Genomic DNA, 20346 nt, shown 5'->3' with positions numbered 1-20346 from the left:
TTTGTGCTGAGGCATGTGCCTTTGTTATTTCTTCCCAGTACTCAACTCAGCGTGTCTGTGTGGGCTGACCTGCCTTTCCCTAAGGTCCCATCACTGGGGATCTGAGAAAGGAGAGTAGAGGGGGCAGGCCGGCAGCCCACTCACCGGCCTCGGCTAAGCCTGGCTGGCGCAGGGAGAGACGGGCGCTGTACTGATTGCAGAAGGTGAGGAGCACCTGCTCCACAGGGCAGATGAAAGGGCTGAGTCCCTCTGTGCATTGGTCCCAGAAGGTCAGGAAGCCAGGCCGAGAGGCCGAGAACTGCACCACTGTGAGGAGATGCAGGAAACTGTCAGCAACAGAGCAGGCAGGTGGTGAGACAGGCGTGCAGGTGGGGCAGGGCAAGGGGGGAGCTCCAGGACACACGTGAGCCAGGGCCCACACAGCCTTTACCTTCCTGGGCAGAGGTGGCAGGCATTTCCCATTGCCTGCTGAGCTCGCATACTGCTTCAAGCACTCGGGCCTCCCGCAGTAGCCGCTCCAGGGCCCATGCCTCCTGGCAGCGCAGGGGCCCAAACGTGCCCAGTTTCTGGAGAACAGGGGTGGCCAAGTGGCTCAGACCTCAAGGTAGAGCTTAGAGAGGATAGAGGCCGGGGACTGCAAGTCCTAGCATGCATCGGGAGAGGCTTGGGGGAGCCAGAGTGTGGGAGGTGTTCCATTCAGCAAGCACCAGGCCCTGGGACATTGGGGAGTGGAACTCAGAGGAGGGGTGAAGGGCCATGAGTGAGGCGCAGGGCTCCCTGGGGGAAGCAGCTACCCGGGGAGGGTTGGGGGAACACCACTAGCCTCACCAGCAGGAGGCGGCTGCAGTGATACAGGTGCTGGACCAAGGCAGCATCCAGAGCTGGACACTCTGTGCTGAGGGGTCGGGCACTGGGCGAGTCGAGGCTGTCCTCAGCCCCAGGTGCTAGGCTGTTTGGGGGCCTGAGAGAAAGATGGGGTCAACCGCCCCAGGAGCACACATCATCATCTGGTCACCAGTGAATTTTTATTAAGCTCTCCCCATCCCAGAACAGATGACACACAAACAACAGACAATGGGCAAGTTCATGGAAGGCTTCCAGAAGGAGGAAAGGGCTGGGACTAACAGGGGGTAGCAGGGGTCTGCCCAGAGCCCATCTGCCCAGGGCCCCCTCCAGCTACGACTGCCAGGATCGCTGGGGCCAGGACGGGCGGGAGTAGGGCTGCAGGCGGGATGGCCTACACAAAGTGGACTTCGAGAGGTTGTGGCCCAAGGGGCGCGGGGCACGGGGTCGTAACCTGTGCAGCATCGGAGGGAGGAGGGGCCGCGCAAGATCTTCAACTGGGAGTTGGCAAAGGCCACTCCGGGACAGAGAGCCAAGGGGCCTGGGTCTCTGGGCAGATTGGGATCCAGACAGAGGCGGTTGATGCTGAGGGACCCAGGACGCACAGGGAGGCACAGAAAGGGCTCGTACATAGCATGGGTTCAAGGTGAGGCCAAGGAAGAGGGGAGGAGCTGGAGACTCAGGAGCTGACAGGGACCGACGGGGGAGGCAGACACTGCAGGGATGAGGAGGAAGGTGGCCAGAAGCACTGGGGATACAGATGGGGTTGAAAACATGGGCACCAAGGACGCACAAGGAGTACACCGATGGGGTGAACACAGAGGCACCCACCAGGAACCCCCCTCCTCCTGCCCACCTCTCATCTTGCTGCTCTCTATGTGGTCCACCTGGCCTCACCTCACCTGTTCCCCTTTCTCACCTTTCTCCTTCACCTGGTACCCACCTCCCCTCTTCCCCCTCACCTCGCCCTTCTCACCTGTCCCCAGGAGTGTCATTGTCTTCATCTTCATCCTCGTTGAGGAAGCTGAAGCTCTCCAGGGCGTGCTCCACAGTGATGCTGAGACTGGAGGCCCGGCTCCGAGTCAGGCCTTGTCTCTGCTGGGGTTTTGAAGGGCATCAGAGCTGCTGCCCCTGCATGGCTGCCCTCCCTGTACCACCGCAGCCCAGTCCGGCCCTCCTCACCATGAGCAGACTCTCCAGCCGGGTCACCTCCTGCTCCAGGCCCTGCAGCTCAGGAAACTGGCCACGATAGTCATCCAGGGCAGCCACCAGGGCCCCCAGAGCCTCTTCCAGCCTCCTGTCCCCAGCCCCTCCAGCTGCCCCTGGAACTATGGCCACTCCAGGGTCTGGATACTGGGGCAAGGGGGCTAGGGGTGAGGGAGGGAGACTTGGGCTCTGACAGATGGCTTCTGGGGGGTTCGGCGAAGGGCTTGTGAGGGGCTCCCAACTAGAACAAGTAGGACTTGGATGGGAAGTGCTGGGGGCTATGGGGTCAGCCTGAGTGCAAGGAGTGGAGGCTAGGTAACTACCAGACAGGGGGTCAGTGCCTAGGTGGGGAGGGTCTGTATTTGCAGAAGAGCTGGAGAGCTTGGCAAAGTCTAGAAAAGTGGAGGGGCTTACAGTTATAAGAGTGGGGCTTGTGACAGAATGGGTGGGACTTCTGGTGTTCTGAACTGGGTCCTTAGCATTGGGTGTAGTGGTGTTAGTTGACATCTTGGCTTTGGGAGTAGTGGTTGCAGTAGTATGGGTGGGGCCTGTAGTGGTATAGGTGGGGCTTGCAGTAGTGTGGGTGGGGCCTGTGGTGGTATAGGTGGGGCTTGCAGTAGTGTGGGTGGGGCCTGTGGTGGTATAGGTGGGGCTTGCAGTAGTGTGGGTGGGGCCTGTGGTGGTATGGGTGGGGCTTGCAGTAGTGTGGGTGGAGCCTGTGGTGGTGTGGGTGGGACTTGTAGTGAGATGGGTGGGGCTCGCAGTAGTGTGGGAGTGGCTTGTGGTGTGGGTGGGGCTTGGGGCGGCGTGGGTGGGGCTATTGGTAGTCTGCACTGGACCTGTGGCACTGGCTGTAGGGCCTGCTGTAATGAGAGTAGAGCCCATGGGCTTGTTGGTAGCGCTTGTGACAGTGTGTGTCAAGTTTGTGACAGTGTGGCTGAGGCTTGTGGTCTGGACTGGGTCTGTAGTACTGGGGCTAGGAGCTGCAGGAGTGAGGGTAGAAAGCACTGGTTTGTGGGTGGGACTTGTGGTCTGGACTGGCCCTGTGGTACTGGGGGTAGGACCTGTGGTAGTGAGGATAGAGACCACCATCTTGTGGGTAGAAGCTGTGGTAGAGTGAGTGAGGCTTCGAGCACTAAGGGTAGGGCTTATGGCACTAGAGGTGGAGCCTGTAGTGGTGTGGGTGGGCAGTTCAGGAGAGCTAGAATTTATGGTCTTGTTAGCCAAGCCTAGGTGAGCAGATGGGCCAGGGCCTGTTGTACTAAGAGTGGGGCTTGTGGCAGAATGGCCAGCATCCAGGGCAGGAGGGACAGGAGCAGGGTGCTCCCCATGGGTGGGATCTGGGCACGCAGGTGGGCTAAGTCCCCGGACTAGACTTTCTAGGTCTGCAGCCTCCACTGAAGCCTCAACCAGGGCGGCATCCACGCTGGCCTCACTGATGTGGCTCAGAGTCCGGCTGTAGGGGGCATGCCCATTGGCCAAGGCTGGGGCCACAGCCCCCTCCTCATTCATGGGCCCAGAAGTGGAGGTCTCAGCCCTACGGAAGGCAACTTGGATGGGCAGAGGCTCAGGCTGCTGCACCAGGGGCCTGGGGGCTGAGGAGTGGCGGGCAGTGCCTGAGAGCTGTGGGCTGGATGAGTCATCGGAAGATTCAGATGACAGGGACCATGCTGTCCCATTCTCCAGCTCCTCCTGCCGCCTCAGCATATTCTGGGAGAGAGGAAAGGACATTTCAGGACCACCTCTTTTTGGGGAAGGTGGTGCTGAGCCTGGGATGTGACTCACATAAAAGGCCTGTTCCCGAAGCGAGGGTGTGTCTGGTGGGCTCTGGCTATAGGTGGAGAAGCGCTTGGTGACTGTGGAGGCCTTGTTGACAGTAGAAGCAGCTGAGGGCTGGTCATCCTTGTCGAAGGGACTAGAAAGGAAAGAAGCTGTTAGCAGACGACACAGATCCCAGCCCTCTCTCCAAGTCCCTCAACCCCACCAACCTCCATGTCACTTCCAAGCTGAGCTTGATGGTGCCAAGATCATTAATATCCACTGCTACAACCCGGGGCAAGGCAGCGAACAGGTCCTTGGTCTCACAGGAGACGCTACCTACAACCACATGGTTGGCCAGGCCCTTCAGTTCTGTCACCTGTAGCCAAGAATGCATGGTGGGGTCATAAGGGTGTAGGGGTCATGAGATTGTGGGGGGTCAGAGGTCTGAACTTGCACAGTCTCAGAGTCATGGGGCTATCCATGCAGGCTTGAAGCATTCTGGGAGCACAGGGATCACAGAGGTCCAAATCTGTAGTCACTATGGTCATGGGGTCACAGCCTCATGGGAGTTCAGGGGTCAAATATTCACCAGGTCAGAAGATCATGGGGAAATCACAGGGTCATGAAGGTCAAGGGGTCACACATTCACAGGGCCAAGGAACCAGGTGGGGGTCACAGGGATTAAGGGTCTCAAGGTCATGAAGGTCCAAAGGGTTCATGGGTCACAGAGTCACAGGATCTTGGTATCTTATGGTCCTGGTCAGAGACGTCACCTTGATGGACAGGAATTCCGTGAGCAGAGGCAGAAAGACGGTTTCCTCGCTGTCCCACACCTGCTTTCCACTGCTCTCTATGCGGCCCCGTAGTTTCCAGCGCTGACGCCCATATTTCATGTAGATCTAGGGGAAGAGGCAGGATGAAGCAGACTTCCACATTGCGACCCTGCCATCCCAGCCCCTCCCTTCCCATCCTCCTACCTCATACTGGTCGCCAACACACAGCCTGGCAAAGCCGGCCAGCCCTGGGAGTCGGGGAGAAGGAGATGAGCTGGGTCGAGGGGTCTCAGGCACACACTTCCCTCCCCTGGCCGCCAGTCGGCCTCACTGCTCGGTACCTTTCATCCGAAGATGGAACTCGCCCAGCTGTGCTTCCAGCTCGCTCTCCAGCAGACACATGCTCTGGACGGAGAGATGGGGGGGTGGGGGCGGGGAACGACAGGAAGAAGTCAAAACCCAGTCCCCTCTCACCAACTCTACTGTACCCTGTGCCTCAGCCTCAGGGGCACACATCCCTCACCTCTGTGTACTCGCGATGCCCTCGAGTAGCCTCGGCCAGGCTGTCCCGGGCCTCGCGGCTCCCCGGGGAGCCGGTGCTGTAGGCACGGACCATGTTGTAGGCGCCGTCCCGGAGACGCCGCTGCACGCAGTATGACTCATACAGTTCATCAATCTGGGTAGAGGAGTGGGGTGGCAGAGGGGGACTGAGACTCACTGCTGGGGTTGCTCCCTCAGGGCCTCCCCCAGGGCCTGCCATCACCCGCTCTCCCTGTGACACCCGGCTCCCCACCCCAGGCTGCAAACACACACGCATGCTGCACCAGTACCTTGCTGGCATGGAACTCCAGCCGTCGCAGGAAGCGTTCAATGGACTTGACTTGCTGGGGGAAAGGTGTGTTAGAAGCCTGAGGCCCAGGGCCCTTTACCTACCTCTGAGTCAATCTCTTCCAACACCATTCTCTATACACTCACCTTGTCCAGGTCATACAGGAAGCCCTGCAAGGAGAGGTGGTGGGGGGGGGGGCACATTAGGAGGTAGGGGAAGAACTCCAGCAGGGGCACCCGCTTGGCCAGAGCATCCAGCACCTTTCCCTCCCAGGCTTCTTCCTCTCACACCACAGTCCACAGCCATTCCAGTCAAAGCAGGGACCGGCCAACCTCTCACATGGCTGGTCTCTGCAGGTGTCAGAGATCTGGTCCTCAGGACCACTCCAGCACTCTTCCCCCTGCCTCTTCTGTGAGACCCCTCCCCTGGCCCACTGCCTTTGTGACCATCCCTAGGACGAGCACTCTGTGCCTCCTCACGCTTGGTTCCCCCTGACAGGGAACTCCTGTTGATTCTCCAAGACCCAGCAGAAATGGTTCTTTCTCCGCGAAGCCCTGACCTGCTCCCTGGAAAAAACCACGGCTCTCGCTCAGGACCACCAAACCCTAATCTCAACATAATCTCCTGCTGTCCATGTCAGCAGGGTTTGACCCACCCCACTGGAAGTTCCCAGGGGGGCAGGCACTGGGTCACAGGCAGAAAGTGCACGCAGCCTGGGAAGGCGGAAGAGAGAAAGCTCCTATCAGTTTTGCCTGATACCCCTTTTCTAGTCACACCTGGACTGTGTCACCCCAGAAAACAGCCCTGATGTTAGCCAGCACTGGCCCTGCCCAGCCCCCCAACACCACAAGAGCAAAGAGCAGTAATCCAGGACATACAGGATGCCAACTCTTCACTCACCAGGCGGGAATTCCTCTTGGACTCCCTTATCTGTCCTTGGAGTTTCTCCTGCTCCTGCTGGTGCACTTCCAAATAGGCCCTGGGTAAACGGTGACCACAGAGTTCTCTTACTTCTCCAGCCTCTATCTGCCCAAGGAAGGGGCAGTGAGGAGAGGGAGTGAGGCTGGGGAAGGTTCCCATTAGCAGGAAGGGTAGAAGCCTTAGGGAGGGATCCTGGGACAAGGGGTTGGGAGGGCACTGCTTACGTCAGGCCTCGCTTGAGCGCAGTGTACACCAGGTCCAGGCGCTCAGGCTGCGGGACCTTGGGGGCCGGGTGCGCCACTGAAAACATCTTGGACACCCGGGAGAGCGCCGGGGGCTTCCGTGGGGGCCCCGGAGGACTGAAGGCCGGGAAGCTCCTGAAGAACAGACTGCACTCAGAAAGAGGCAAGAAGTCCTCCCCCACACCCTCACTGGCACACTCCAACCCGGCCAACCTCTCTGGACCCGTCAGCCCCCCTCTGCTGCCTACCTGGGCCCGCGCTCCTGGCTGCCGAGGACGCCTGCGAAGGACTGGCTCCTACTGACCCGGGCGCTGAGCAGGCGGCGCTGCGGCCGCACCGACAGGGACATCATGGAATGAGTCCGCGCGGGGCTCCCTGGGGGTGGCGAGGGCGGGTGTCCAGCGCCAGTCAGGCCCTTGAAGCCCCCTCCCTGCAGCCCAGCCTCTGTTTCTCAGTCCCTCTGGATACCACCGCTTGCCGCCGGCAGGCCAAAACGCACCGGCCTGGGCCCTAATGACAGGGCGGCCGCGGCTGACTCGGTCTCGGACTCAGCGTGGCCTCGGCTCGGCCCCCACTTCCTGCAGAGGTGCAGGCTCCGCCTGCCGCGCGGGGCAGGAAGGGGGGTCGCGCTGGGACCCTCCCCGGGCTGGGAAGGGGCAGGAAAGGGGAGGGGCACGCAAAGAATGTGCGGAAGCGTCTGTTTACCCGGGCGTGGGGCGGGCTCCCCAGCCCTGCCCCTGACCTCCTCCCCCAAGTGGGGCCAGGAGCTCCCACGCCCGCACCCCGAGAGGCCGCGGGAGGTCACGGGGCGGGGCGGGGTGCATGCTTGGAGCCCAGCGGAGCGGTCTGGCAGGCCCAGCCTGCGCAGGTTGGGCTCCCCAGACCCGCCCGCCCCGCGGAAGCTGCTCCCCTCCAGCCGCCACCCGCCCCGAGGCGCCCAGAGCCCGGGGATTCCCAGGGTGAGGGGCAGTGCCGAGAAGGGCCCCGCCCCCTCCTCTTCCCTGAGACTCGGATCGGGAAACTGAGTCACAGACAGCCGCCTTTGCCCGGACCTTGGCGGGAAGAGATCCTTGGCAAAGCCCCACACAGATCCGGCGAACCCCGCGCCCCGGGCGCCCACAACTCGGCCCGCACGCCCCTGGGACAGCCCCGGAGCCTCCGCAGCCCCAGACCGGGTCCTACCTCTCTTCTTGGCGCTCATGGTAGGTCCGGGACAGCCCCCTAACCCCCGCGCTGGCCCCCCCGAGTCCACTCCGGCCCAGGGCCCCTCGATGCTGGCCCGGCTGGACTCCGTGCTCGCTCCCAGAGACTCTGGCTCCTGGCTTCAGCTCCTCCCGGCGCCGCCCCCCGCCCAGTTCCTGCCGCCTGACTCAGCCCGCCGGGATGGGGCGGGACCGGCCGGATCAGGGGGGCACCGGGCCCGCGGCCCCCCTGGCCTCTGGGAGGGGTGACTGGGGTTCCCCTCGGGCTGGGGACTGGCGGGGATCGTCTCAGCCGGGTCTGGAGTGCGGGTAAGGGGAGTCGAGCGTGGCGGTGTATATGGAGGGATAAACAGAGTGAAGACAACAGGGTGGGGGCTGAACTGAGTGTAGTTAACACAGGGGGCTCATAGAGCGCCTGTTGGAGGGTGCTGAGAGAGGTCTGAGTACAGAGGGCTGAGAGATGGGGTTCTGAGTATATGAGGTCTTCTGAGAGAGCAGAAGTAAGGGCTGCGGGTGCTGAGTGGAGGGACTGTGCGGAAGGATGACAGAGAGGCACTGAGCATGAGGCAGCCCTGAGGCTGAGAAGGGCGGACCTGAAAGTGGGCGACAGGCTCAACCCCATATTATGTGCTGCTGCCCTCAGAAGGAAGAGAAGGAACTGGGGGCAGAGAGTCCCACAGCACCGTGCACCACCCCCATCCCTCCACCCACAGAAGTGGTGCTTAGTCTGAGGGACTCCCTCCACCCCCAGGCCATGGGGAGAGGATCAGGTCCCACTGCTGATCAGCGTCTTCTCTCCAGCAGAAATTGCCTCCTAGGAGAGAGGCCCCATCCTCTGGCTCCCAGCTTGCATGGGCTGAATCCCCTTGATGTTTGCCCTTTCTTGCTCCCAGTATCTCTCCATTGACTATCCCCATCCAACTCTTGCCTGGATAGAGGCCACCATGCCCAGGGTCCACTGGGCATCTCACCCCCTCAGAGGAGCTACGTGCTCCGCTACCCTGTAAACACTCCTGCTCCCTGATGCTCCATTCAGCCGTCCTGGGCTTACTTTCTCCCCAAAAGACTGAGGTGGGCCCACGCATCTGCATTTCCAGTCAGTCACCCCCACCCCCAGGTACAGACTCAGATGCAAGATGTCCCAGGATCTTGAGAAGTGCTATCTCCCCCTCCCTCCTTGGAGACAGTGCTGTGCCCCCCTACTCTGGCAGCTATCCATTCCTGTGGATTGCCCACCACTCTCTGCTCCCTGCAGCCACCCTCCATCGGAACACCCCAGCCTCATCACCTGGCTCTGGAGTGCCCCCCTTCCTGAATCAGAACCACACTGACCACAACTTTCAGGCTCTCTCCATCACCCCCATCTCACCTGCCTTCTACCTGAGACCTCCTGAAGCTCTCAGCTCATTTATTCAACTATTTACTAAGTAACAATCTTACTCTAGTCACTGGAGAGGCAGCTGTGATTGCACAGACATCGCCCTGCACAAAGCTCACAAGCTGCCTCTGCTTCCTTTCTCCCGGCCACCTCCCTCCCACGTTCCCAGCACAGCCTTCTCCCCAGCCTGGATCTGCGGCCACCCCTCCAGCTTGCTCGCCTGCTAATATCCCCCGCACTCTGGGCTACTCCCTTACCTGGCAGAAACCAACCCTGGGCAACCCAACCACCTGCCTTCTCTGCACCTGTACTCAGGCTAGCGGGAGCCACCAGAGGTCTTGGCACAGCAGCTGGGCTGGAAAAGAGCAAGTCTCAATCTCAGCCAGGCTCTTGTTTCCCATGTGGGAAATCCTCACGTGTGGCCCTAGCCATCCGTCTCCCTTCCCGTGGAAGATGTTTCAGTCTTTCGCCACAAACCTCAAACAAGTTCCAGTCACTCCCACATAAAAGGTGAAAACAACCCTGGAAATATTCAAATGCCCACTGGTAGATATAATAGAATGCTATACAATGAAAAGAATGAACAACAACAGAAACAAAAAAAGAATGAACAATATACAACTACATGCAACAACAGGGATGAACCCTACAGACATAAAGTTGAGTGAAAGAAGCAAGACCACAAGAGAGGATACATGTATGAGTTGATAAGACGTTCAAAAACAGTTAACCTACGGTGGCAGAAGTCAATAGGTAGTAGTGACTATTAATAGCAGTGACACTAGCCCCGGGGAGTAGTGACTGGAAGGGAGCACAAGGGGGCTGACAGGGTACTGATTATGCTCTGTTTCCTAATCTGGGTTCTATTTCCTGATCCTGGATGGGTGTGTTCCTTTGTGAAAATGTATTGTGAGCTGTCCACTCAGGGCATGTACCCTTTCTGTGTGAATATTCTATTTCAATACAAAGCTAACTTTAAATAAATCAACTATAAAAAGAAATGACCCCTCTGTGGACTCTCAGTCTCTTTCCAGCTACCCCACCCCTCACCCTATTTGGCTCTTTCAGAGCCAAGTTTCTTGAAGAGGTGTGTCCACCTCCACCTCCTCTCCCCACCCACCCACTCTTCTTCCTACCCTGTCCAGTTTCTGTACCCTGCACTCCCGACTGGTCTGGATGACACGGTTGCCAGTGACTTCCCCATTGCTGAGTTGCGTGTTCAATGTTTAGTCCTTATCCTGCTTGATCCGAGCAAAGTTTTTCACTGGGCAGTTCTCTTCCTCTTCCTCAAGCCTTTCCTTCTCTTGGATCTCAAGAGGCAACACACCCCTGGCTTTCTCTCTCTCTGGCTGCACTTCTTATTTTCCCACAGGGTATCTGTCTTTCTCCCCATCCCTGAATGATCCTCATCCTCCTACCCACTTATGGACTGGGCACCTCTCCCACAGCTCAATGCCATCTAAAGGTTCCCAGCTTCTTTCTCTTTTCCTTGCCCAAACCGTTCTTCTGAGTACCAGGCCTGTTCATCCAGCTGCCTGCCTGATGCCTCCCGGAAGCTGAGTAACAAACTGGAGTGGGTTACTAGGGATGTGCTGAATTTCAAGTCCCTGAACTAAAGTCACCACTTTCCTCCTCAAACCTGACTCTCCCTTCTCTCTCCATGACAGGCCCATCATCTATGTATCCAGTTGTTAAAGACAGAAACTAAGAATCATCCTGGATGCCTCAGTCTCTGTTATCCACCCACACATCTACTCAGTCACCCACTCCTGCCATCTCTGGCATCTGTCCCGTCACATCCACCCCCTCACCTAGAACTCAAGTTCAAGCCATCACCGGTTCTCACCTAGAATCCTACAACAGCTTCCTGATGAATTCCCTGTCTCCATGCTAACCCACAATGATCTGTTTTTTTGTTTGTTTGGTTTTTTTTTTTTTTTTTAGTTTTATTTATTTGGCTGCACTGGGTCTTAACTGCAGCACTCAGGATCTTTAGTTGCGACATGTGGGATCTTAGTTCCCTGACCAGGGATCGAACCTAGGCCCCCTGCATTGGGAGCATGGCATCTTAGCCACTGGACCACCAGGGAAGTCCCATGATCTATTCTTCATTCAATAACAGCACTACTCCTCTTGAAACGCCAGTCACCTGACAATACTAAAAACTGTCTTTTATCAAGTGCTTTCTATGCCAGGCATTGTACTTAATTAATAAACATCGTCTCATGTAATCCTGACAACAACCCTATGGGGTGAGTCCTATTAGCCCCACTTCACAGATGAGAAGCCTGAGACTAACTGGCTGTGTGACTTCAGGCAAGACATTTCCTAACCTTTCTGAGCTGCAGATATCCATCTGTTAAATGAGGATAACAACAGTAATAATAACAACTATCTCTCAGGGCTGTTGGGAGGATGAAATGAGATACTTCCTCTATTGGGAGTTTTCGGGGATGGGAGAATTGCATGTGGGGTAGGGAAGTTGGGGTGGATACAATACCTCATTGTAAGCACACAGTAAATATTAACTGCTGTTATTAACAATTATTAATCTGCCTGAGATGACCCAGCTGTTAAGTACTAGGGCCAGGACTCTATATCTTTTACATCCCTCTAGTCGAACTCTTGTGAAACATCCATGGGCATCCCCCTACCCCAAGGATAAAGTCCAGACTCTCTAACATGACCCACAAGATGTTCAGGCTCTGTTCCTCCCCTCACATACCTTCCTCCTCCCCTCACAGTCCTCTGCTCCCCCAAGGTCATTCTGTTCCAGCTACCGTGAATTCTCTCCAGGCCTATAAGCAGCAGCTCTCATTGACCCTATACCCCCTTCCCACTACTCTCAGCCTGACCAGCTCTCTCTTTTTTCTTTTACCCTACTACCTCTTCCTTCAGGAAGCCTGCCCTCAATTGGTTCCCCCTTGTAGGCGCCTCATAGCTTCCTCTCTCTGATCCCTGAGGTCACATCATTCTGTTGTCAGTTCTCCTTTAGGGTCTGTCTTTTAACCAGACTGTGAGCTCTGGGGGCTGAGGCCTGCCTGCTCTGCTCACTGCGGTGTCCTCCATGCCCTGCACCAAAGCAGTGGAGGCGGGCAGGAGCTGAGTCTGCGCTGGGGGCTGATGGAACTGGGAATGCTCTAAGCTACTTCAGGGGTACATTTCCAGTCTCTGTCCCCCCAACTCCCCTACCGCATGGTCAGTTTCCTCTTCCCTTCCTTCCTTTCTGATTGTATCAGCAAGTGGAGTTCTGCACCATCACCCGCAGCCCCAGAGGACACGGTAGGGGATCCCTGGGAGTCTGGAACTGAGTGGGTGGGGTGGACTCAGAGAAGGCTGACCTTCCCATCAATTTTCTTTCTCTGACTGGGCTTCTGCCACAGGGACCAGGACGTGTAACTGCTGGTCTAAATGACCATCAGAATATTAATCTAAGTGACAATTCCAGGGGGTGACTAGGCAGGATCTCCCCTGCTGGGGGCGGGAAGAAAAGCTGAACCCCTTGAGCTAAGAGAAAGGTCACCTCAACTGGAGGAGGGGCTGGCTGATAAGAGTCAGGGGACTCTCTAGACTCTCGCCAGCCCTTAAGTCTGTTCTGGACATGGGAAAGAACCCAGGTCTCAAGGGTGTTGGAACCTGTGGCATGGCCAGCTGGAGCAGCTAAGAAAGGAACTCTGGTCGCCTGCGTGGCCCCAGATCCCACAGCCTTCAATCCCCTCTTGAGGCCGAAACTGCTGCACTTATGTGGGGCAGGTCTTGCCACCTGTGCCGCCTAGCTCAGAGGAATGCCAGGCCAGCCGCTTTCCCGGGAGTCCCCCAGCCCGCCCCGCCCTACCGCAGGGCCGCCCAGGACAGAGGTAAACAGATGCTAAAAATAACCCGGGCCAGGGGCGGCTACGAGGAAGAATGGGGTCCCTCCAGAGCCTGCCCCTGTCTCTATGGCAACTGCCCCAAACCCGGTTGCTGACTTCATGCCGCAGCTGCGGGAGCTGGGAGGGAGAGGGGCCGTGGTGCGGCCTGGGACCCCCCACCCCGGAACCGGGCGGAGGCTGGCGGCCGGGTGGCCTCACTTCCTGCCGGCCCCCTCCCTGGTCAGCTGGTCACATTCCCCGGACGGCGGCGCACTGGAAGCCTGTGGCCTCCCCCGGGCTGGGCCTAGCAGAGGTGCTAGTCGGAGCTGCAGCCAGCGAGGGGCCCGCAGTGACTCAGCCACGTCCTCCTGGCCTGCTTTTCCACCAGGGAGGACCCAGCCCGGTGCCCTGCGTGCTCCCCTCACCCCCACCCATTTCCAGGTACCCCTCTGTAACTGCTGCCCCACAGGACCCAGGACAGGGAGGGCGGGCTGAAGTGGGAAATAAGTCTCCTGTCTCCCTGGACTATTTTGTACCTCACACCCCAGTTCTCATCTCTCCCCCAACCCCATCTCTACCCTCCATGCCAGGGAAGTGGTTAGTACAGTGGCAATAATTCAGATCTGGGTCTAATTCCCACTTCTCTCCAAACCAGCTGTGTGACCTTCAGAATATTACTTAACCTCTCTGGGCCAGTTTCTGCATCTGCCAGATTGTCTGTTAACCGTCCTCAGTAGGCTGTGCCGATAATTGGGCAATACAGGCCCAGGGCAAGCCCCATAGATGGCCCATCTTTCTTGTTATACTAGACTGCACACAGTAGGTGCTTGGCCAGCCAACCCGGACTTGTATTAGAAAGCAACCCAGAACTGGCTGAGATGGGTCAATCTCTGAGGCCAGACTCTAGTCTCCGGGAGAGGAGAATAGAGGGTGCTAAAGCCAGGCTTACCCAGACCCCTAGCCGCGGTGAGCAGCCCCTTCCCCAAACCGGTTCCGCAGGGTGCCCAGGCCTGGCTGCTTGCAGAGTCCCCACACCAGCCTTTCATTTTCAGGTACAGGGTCTGTTCCCCCACCGAGCCAGGCGATCCTCTCTAGCCTCCGCCACATTTGGGCGAAGAGTCCAGTCCAAGGCCAGATTGGCTACCTCGGGTCGGGCCCCAAAGCGGCTTAGTACAGCCAGTGGGGCCAGAGAGATTAGCTCATCTAGTAGGCGGGCCTGCGCCCCTCGGGGCCCTCTCCCCATTCCCAGTTCAGTTTCTCCCGCGGCGAGGGCAGCGGGGCTCCCGGTGAGCGTCTGTGCCAGCACCCAGGCTGGCGCCTAGGGCCCACCCTCAGGCCTGGCCCGCCTCAGAGCCCGAGGGCACGGGCCGCCTGGGCCTGGCCGTGGGAGGGGAGGCGGCAGCGCCGGGTGCGGCAGGCCCCGAGGCGGCAGCCTTTGTGGCCGAGCTCCGCGCCCGAGAGGAGGGTAGGAACGACACCGTGGGGCCTGGGTCCCGGGGATGAGGCGACACGGGACAGGGCCTTAGCGGGGGCAGCAGATCCGGGACTCCCCAGACGGGGGGAGGCACCAGAACCGCCGCGCCCGACCCCCGCCCGGGCCACGGGCCCCGGAAACGGCGGGGACACTCACATGGCTGCGCTGGCTGAGCGGACCTCGCGCTCTCCGTGCACTCGTCCCTGCCGGGTCAGGTCGCGCCGCAGCTGCCGCTGTCGCCGCCGCTGGTGCCCGCCCCTCCCTCCGCTCCGCCGCCTGCCGCCCAGACGCCCCGCTCCTCCCCTGGCCGGCTGGGCCCCACCCCCGGCGCGCCCGCGGCTCTAGCACCCCTGGAGGCGCCCGCGGCTCGCTCCGCCCTCTCCGCTAACCCGGCAGGGGGGTGGCCTGCAGCGTCCACGGGTTTGACCGGGCAGGGTGGAGACGAGAGGGATCCTGGAGGATACGCGGGCGGTGGGAGTTCTCAGCACTTGGGGTCGGGATCCACGGGAATTGGGCGGCTTTCGGAGAACCATTAGCAAAGGCAGGAAGGAGACATTCCTTCCTACACAGACCCCCGACCTAGTGCCCCGGGGAGCCTGGCTTGCCTGGTACCTCCACAGATCCCGTGGGCTCCAGAGACCTTTAAGGCCCCTCTATCTGAAACAGGTCCTGGAGCGGCCACTGCTGGGTTGGCTGGAAGAAATGATCAGGGCCAGTTTCGGGGAGGGCAACAGGAAGGCCTGAAGCCTGCTCCTCACACAGACACCTTCCGGATCTGGACACTGCCCCTCAGTCTTGCCCCTCTGCCAGCCTCAGTTTCCCTGCTCTGGGCGCAGGCTGCCCTTCCTGCCACCATCTGGCCAGTAAGTCTGAGCTCTTAGCTAGGCCACGTGCCACGTGTTCACCACTCCCTGGGCACCTGCATCAGTGGAGTCTCAGGGTCACTCTGGGAGCATGGGTGAGGATCCTGGCAAGATCTGGGTACCTGCTGGCCAAGGGGGCCAGAACCCACTCTTTTCCAATAAGGGGCTACAGTGCGGGCTCTCCTCTGGAGTGGGCTGAGGTGGAGCTCATGGCTGACCTCACACTGGACTCAAAGGGTCAGCTCCACTCCCCCACCCTTCCCCTCAGTAAAATAACACTGGTTCTCTCCAACCCTGAAAGCTCTCCCACCCGTCAGGCTTCACTCTGTAGTCCATCATCTTTAGAGGCTGCACAGTCATACGCAGAAGTGGTTTGAGGGATTTTAAGAGATTTCTAAATATCTGCCTCCCCTCCTCCTGAGGGTTGGTCTTGACTATCCAGAGGTTCAGGGTGGGGGCGGCAGGGGCCCTCAGGGACACTGACATCCTTTCCCTCACCCGCTCTTATCAGAGACACCAGTCACCCCATTCTCCCCCCTCTCCAGCTCCTCTTCTTTGCCTTCCTTTGCAGCACCCTTTTTTTCTGTATCAGTAGACCTGGGGACTGCTTCCAGAGACTGGGTCCTTCTTTCTGTTTCCCCCACCCTACAGTATCATCCAGTCACAGGACTTCATCCATCCACTGCTGAACATCCCAAGCCTTCCTCTGTGTGGAGTCCTCTCCTGTTCTGAGCCCCTGGATGTCCCACCAGATCTCATGACCTTCCCGGAGGGACTTTTCTTCCCTGATTCTCATTTCTGTGAAGCACCACTGTCCACCCAGGCTCCCACCTGAGCGAGGCTGGGGCTCTCTGGAGCTCTCAAAACTGGCACCAGTTGGTCCCTGCCCACGTGTAAAGTCATCTTCACAGCAAGGCAAACTCTGCCCGTCTTCTCTGAAGACAGCCTCTCCTTGGTACTCTCTGTCCCCATGTCCTATGGACTCATGCCTTTGTGTCACCACCAGGAAGAGTGTGTGCTCATGTGTGCTCGCTGTGAGTCTCTAAGCTCTGTAGGCGATACAGCTCTCCTCATCACCAGTGTCCCTGGCTCATGAATTCAAAACATTCCCATTGTTGAATGAGAGTGAATGAAGGAGTAAATGGATGAACCCCTGACGTCCCTCTCTCTCACCCCACCTCAATTCAGCCTCTTAGTCCTATAGATCCTACTCCCTTAACATGTTTCACATTCACTCCTTCCCTGCACCCCTCCTCCTGCTCTGTTGTTTATTAATTCACTCAACACTCACTCACTGAGGACTCAGGGCTGGGTAGCATGTTGGCCCCTGGGGCGGCAGTGGCATACAGTTGTCCTGGTGCCATTGCTTGGGGCTTCCCAGGTAGTGCTCAGTCAGTTCAGTTCAGTTGTGTTCATCTCTTTGTGACCCCATGGGCTGTAGCATGCCAGGCTGTCCATCACCAACTCCTGGAGCTTGCTCAGACTCATGTCCATCGAGTCGGTGATGCCATCCAACCATCTCATCCTCTGTCATCCCCTTCTCCTCCTGCCCTCAATCTTGCCCAGCATCAGGCTCTTTTCCAGTGAGTCCGTTCTTCACATCAGGTGACCAAAGTATTGGAGCTTCAGCTTCAGCATCTGTCCTTCCAATGAATATTCAGGACTGATTTCCTTTAGAATGGACTGGTCGGATCTCCTTGCAGTCCAAAGGACTCTCAAGAGTCTTCTCCAACATCACATTTCAAAAGCATCAACTCTTTGGCACTCAGCTTTCTTTATGGTCCAACTCTTACATCCGTACACAACTACTGGAAAAGCCATAGCTTTGATTAGACGGACCTTTGTCAGCAAAGTAATGTTTCTGCTTTTTAATATGCTGTCTAGGTTTGTCATAGCTTTTCTTCCAAGGAGCAAGCATCTTTTAATTTCATGGCTGTAGTCACCATCTGCAGTGATTTTGGAGTCCAAGAAAATAAAGTCTGTCACTGTTTCCATTGTTTCCCCATCTATTTGCCTTGAAGTAAATACATGGGACCGGATGTCATGATCTTAGTTTTTTGAATGTTGAGTTTTAAGCCTGCCAATGCAAGAGACGTAAGAGAACAGTTTGGTCCCTGGGTTGAGAAGATCCACTGGAGAAGGAAATGGCAACCCACTCCAGTATCCTTGCCTGGAGAATCCCATGGACAGAGGAGCCTGGCGGGCTACAGTCCATGGGGTCGCAAAGAGTCAGACATGACTGAAGTGACTTAGCTCGCATGCACGCACACACTGATGAGGCAGCAGTGATTGTAGGGGCTTATCAGGGCACTGTCCAAGGAAGTCTTTCTTGGTCTGGAATTCCACTTCCAGAAAATTCCCACTTTTAACATACGATGCCCTTGCTCTTCACAGTCAATCATTCTCTGTCCAGTATCTGGCCACATTTCTGCATGAGGCCTTTTCTGGCCTTCCTGCCTCCTCCTTTGTACCTAACAACTTGAGTGAATTTTTTTTTTTGGCTGTGCCGTGCTGCTTGTGGGATCTTAGTTCTCCGACCAGGGATCAAACCCAGGCCCTCTGAAGTGGGAGCATGGAGTCCTAACCACTGGACTGCCAAGGAATTTCCTCGAATGATCTTTTATTTATTTTTTTCCCCTCTTTTTATTGAAAACACTTGTCCAAAAAAATCACTCAGAAAGCTCAGGAAGAATTCAAAAAATGTTTAACAAATATCAAACACACACAGGATAGAATCACTGAGTAGGGGGAAGGGAGGGGTTGACTTGACACTCAAGAGCCTCATCAAAAACAGCAGAGACTGGTGGAGGCTGAGGAGCCACACACTGACACGTGTGCAATCGCACTGCTTGACGAAGGGCAGGGCACAGACTGGCTCTAGATAATGGTTTCTTCCTTCAGCAGCGTCTCCTTCTGTGTGGAGCTCAGTTCTCCTCCCAGACTATCCAGGTTTTCCAGGTACGAGATCTCTTGGGTGTCCTCAGTACTCTGGGAAATGGGCAACAAATGGCATCTAGGGCAGGCTATTTCTTGGATGAGGCAGATGGCACCAGCCACCATGAACAGAAGGATGCTGAAGCCCAGGATGTAGTAAGGTCACTGTATGGAGAACTGCGGGGGGGCTGGGCTTCATCCGCAGACTCTGGATCTCCAAGGCGTGCAGCAACAAGGCTAGGAAGGCACGGGCCCCTGTGAGGAAACTGATGAAGGCTGACACAAAATTGTGCTTCCGAAGGCTGACACAAAATTGTGCTTCCGGGTCCTCGGAAAGAGCTGAGATGCAAAGGACAGCATGATGAAAGTGGTGAGGAAAGACAAGACAACGGCGGACAGCAGGGAGACTCGGCCGAGGATGACGTAAATGGATAAGGGTCGGGGCTTCCAGCACTTGATATCGAATGATCTTTTAAATCATAAGTGAGGTCATGCTGGTTCCCCAACGTCCTCAAGGTAAATCCAGACTGTTGTGGGGCCTCCAAGACACAAGAGACGTGGCCTAGATGACCTAATCTCCCACCTGTCCTGCCAGCCCTTCCTGCTCTCTTTCCACCACATCAGCCTCCCTAAGGATCCCTGGACATGCTCCCTCCTCTCTGGCCTTGGCCTCCTCTCCCAGCCTGCCTTCTCCATGGATGCTCCTCTCCCTTATTCACTTGAAAAACAGCTCAAATGTCACCTCCTCCCAGAAACCTGTGTCCTCTGGCTTCCCACTCACCCCTTCTGAGGACCCATCACCACCTACTGACCTTGTCTGTGACCAGTCCTGGTTCCCCACCCTTTTCCTGCCAGGGATGGATGGATGGAGCTGCCTCCAGCAGACCGGACCACCGAGACTTCACCTGGCCCTCTCCCACTCTGTTCAGGGGTCCTGAGGGAGGGACAGTGTCTGAGAATCACGGGGTGCCAGAGGCCTCTCCCCAGTAACCAGTGAGCCAGGGGAGGAAGGACTCAGCTGAAACCCATTTCACAGAGGCCTCTTTCTGTGGTCAGAGGAAGGGGTGGAATCTGAGCTTCAGCTCAGCTCACTGAATCCTAATCTGTTCGGCTCTGAGTCCGGCTCATTCCCTGAATAGAGCTCTCCTGGCACTGGCTGGGAGCTAGGGCAGAGCCCAGAATCGTTGTCTTCATTCCTGGAGGGATGGGCTCTGCTCTGAGAAAAAAAATCCCTTTAATAGATTGCAGAGGCTGGTGAGACCCATAGTGAATCCCAGTTCCTCACATATGGCACAGCTAGTTCCACTTTTGAAAGTAATGCAGCTCAAGCCCAAAACCCAGAAAAATGGAAGCTTCCCTCCTCACCCTGCCCCACCCCCACCATGGCTGGGAGGGGACAGAATAAAAAGTCTGCCCACCAAGGTGCCTGTGGTCACACACCTCAGTACACGTTCACTCATTCATTCACCAGATACTCACTCAGGAAGCTTTCGTGGAACCCCATGTATGCTTGGCCCTGGGGGTACCAGGAGTAAGGGGACAGAGGTCAGGCCCCCCAGTCCCTGAGCTCGGGGGCTCACTGTCAATGAGGACAAATCACCCCTGAGTCTCTACACCTCTTGTCAGCAATGCGAGTGATTGTGACTGTGTCTGTGTGCACACTGGTTTGTGTGGGAGAATGTGTGTGTGCTGGTTAGGAAGGGTTTTGTAGGGACAGGGCAAGTTGGAGCCCCAAAAAGGAGCCCCTTGTTGGGGCTCCTTCAGCAGGCAGGCAATGGGCAGGTCTTCAGAGGAGCGTCTGGGGAGAGAGCACAGTAGAGTTCAAGGTGCAGTAGGGAGGAGCAGCCTCCTTTGCTGGCAGGAAGCAGAAAGTGTGGTGGGAGAATTGTGTATGTGCTGGGGATGTGGGCACCTGGTGACAGGCTTTGGGCACTAGCTAAAGAGTATGAAGGGTGATAGAGAGCCTGGGCTTTAAGCTGGGGAATTCTGTGGTCATGCCTTTGGTTTGCAAAGGTCATTCAGGCAGTGTTTAGGGGGGACAGGTAGAGGCAGCAAGGTGGCTGCTATCA

General features: G+C 57.3%; 1 protein-coding gene and 1 pseudogene across 5 annotated transcripts in view; both read right to left on the bottom strand.

The window, feature by feature from the left end:
- RIPOR1 (RHO family interacting cell polarization regulator 1) overlaps nucleotides 1-20346 on the bottom strand; it is a 28204-nt gene that overhangs the window by 4927 nt on the left and 2931 nt on the right. For 2 of the 5 annotated variants that reach the window (XM_065925550.1, XM_065925546.1), the window contains exons 1-17: nucleotides 7758-7885; nucleotides 6824-6950; nucleotides 6558-6710; nucleotides 6313-6391; nucleotides 5559-5582; nucleotides 5414-5467; nucleotides 5107-5259; nucleotides 4925-4988; nucleotides 4788-4831; nucleotides 4584-4709; nucleotides 4038-4186; nucleotides 3835-3964; nucleotides 2026-3759; nucleotides 1820-1941; nucleotides 829-961; nucleotides 431-566; nucleotides 145-306 (exon numbers count right to left, since the gene is read on the bottom strand). In XM_065925550.1, coding sequence (XP_065781622.1) covers nucleotides 145-306; nucleotides 431-566; nucleotides 829-961; nucleotides 1820-1941; nucleotides 2026-3759; nucleotides 3835-3964; nucleotides 4038-4186; nucleotides 4584-4709; nucleotides 4788-4831; nucleotides 4925-4988; nucleotides 5107-5259; nucleotides 5414-5467; nucleotides 5559-5582; nucleotides 6313-6391; nucleotides 6558-6710; nucleotides 6824-6950; nucleotides 7758-7776 — 3409 coding nt within the window. In that variant the 5' untranslated portion in view covers nucleotides 7777-7885. Of the gene's footprint in view, nucleotides 1-144; nucleotides 307-430; nucleotides 567-828; nucleotides 962-1819; nucleotides 1942-2025; nucleotides 3760-3834; nucleotides 3965-4037; nucleotides 4187-4583; nucleotides 4710-4787; nucleotides 4832-4924; nucleotides 4989-5106; nucleotides 5260-5413; nucleotides 5468-5558; nucleotides 5583-6312; nucleotides 6392-6557; nucleotides 6711-6823; nucleotides 6951-7757; nucleotides 7886-14636; nucleotides 14763-20346 lie in introns of those variants that run through there. The other 3 variants (XM_065925548.1, XM_065925547.1, XM_065925549.1) reach the window with 3 other exon arrangements.
- LOC136159182 (transmembrane protein 225B-like) lies at nucleotides 18026-18754 on the bottom strand (annotated as a pseudogene).

The sequence above is a fragment of the Muntiacus reevesi genome, chromosome 2, assembly GCF_963930625.1.
Source record: "Muntiacus reevesi chromosome 2, mMunRee1.1, whole genome shotgun sequence".
Classification (NCBI taxonomy): Eukaryota; Metazoa; Chordata; class Mammalia; order Artiodactyla; family Cervidae; genus Muntiacus; species Muntiacus reevesi.
This window is presented reverse-complemented; position numbering and strand designations above follow the sequence as displayed.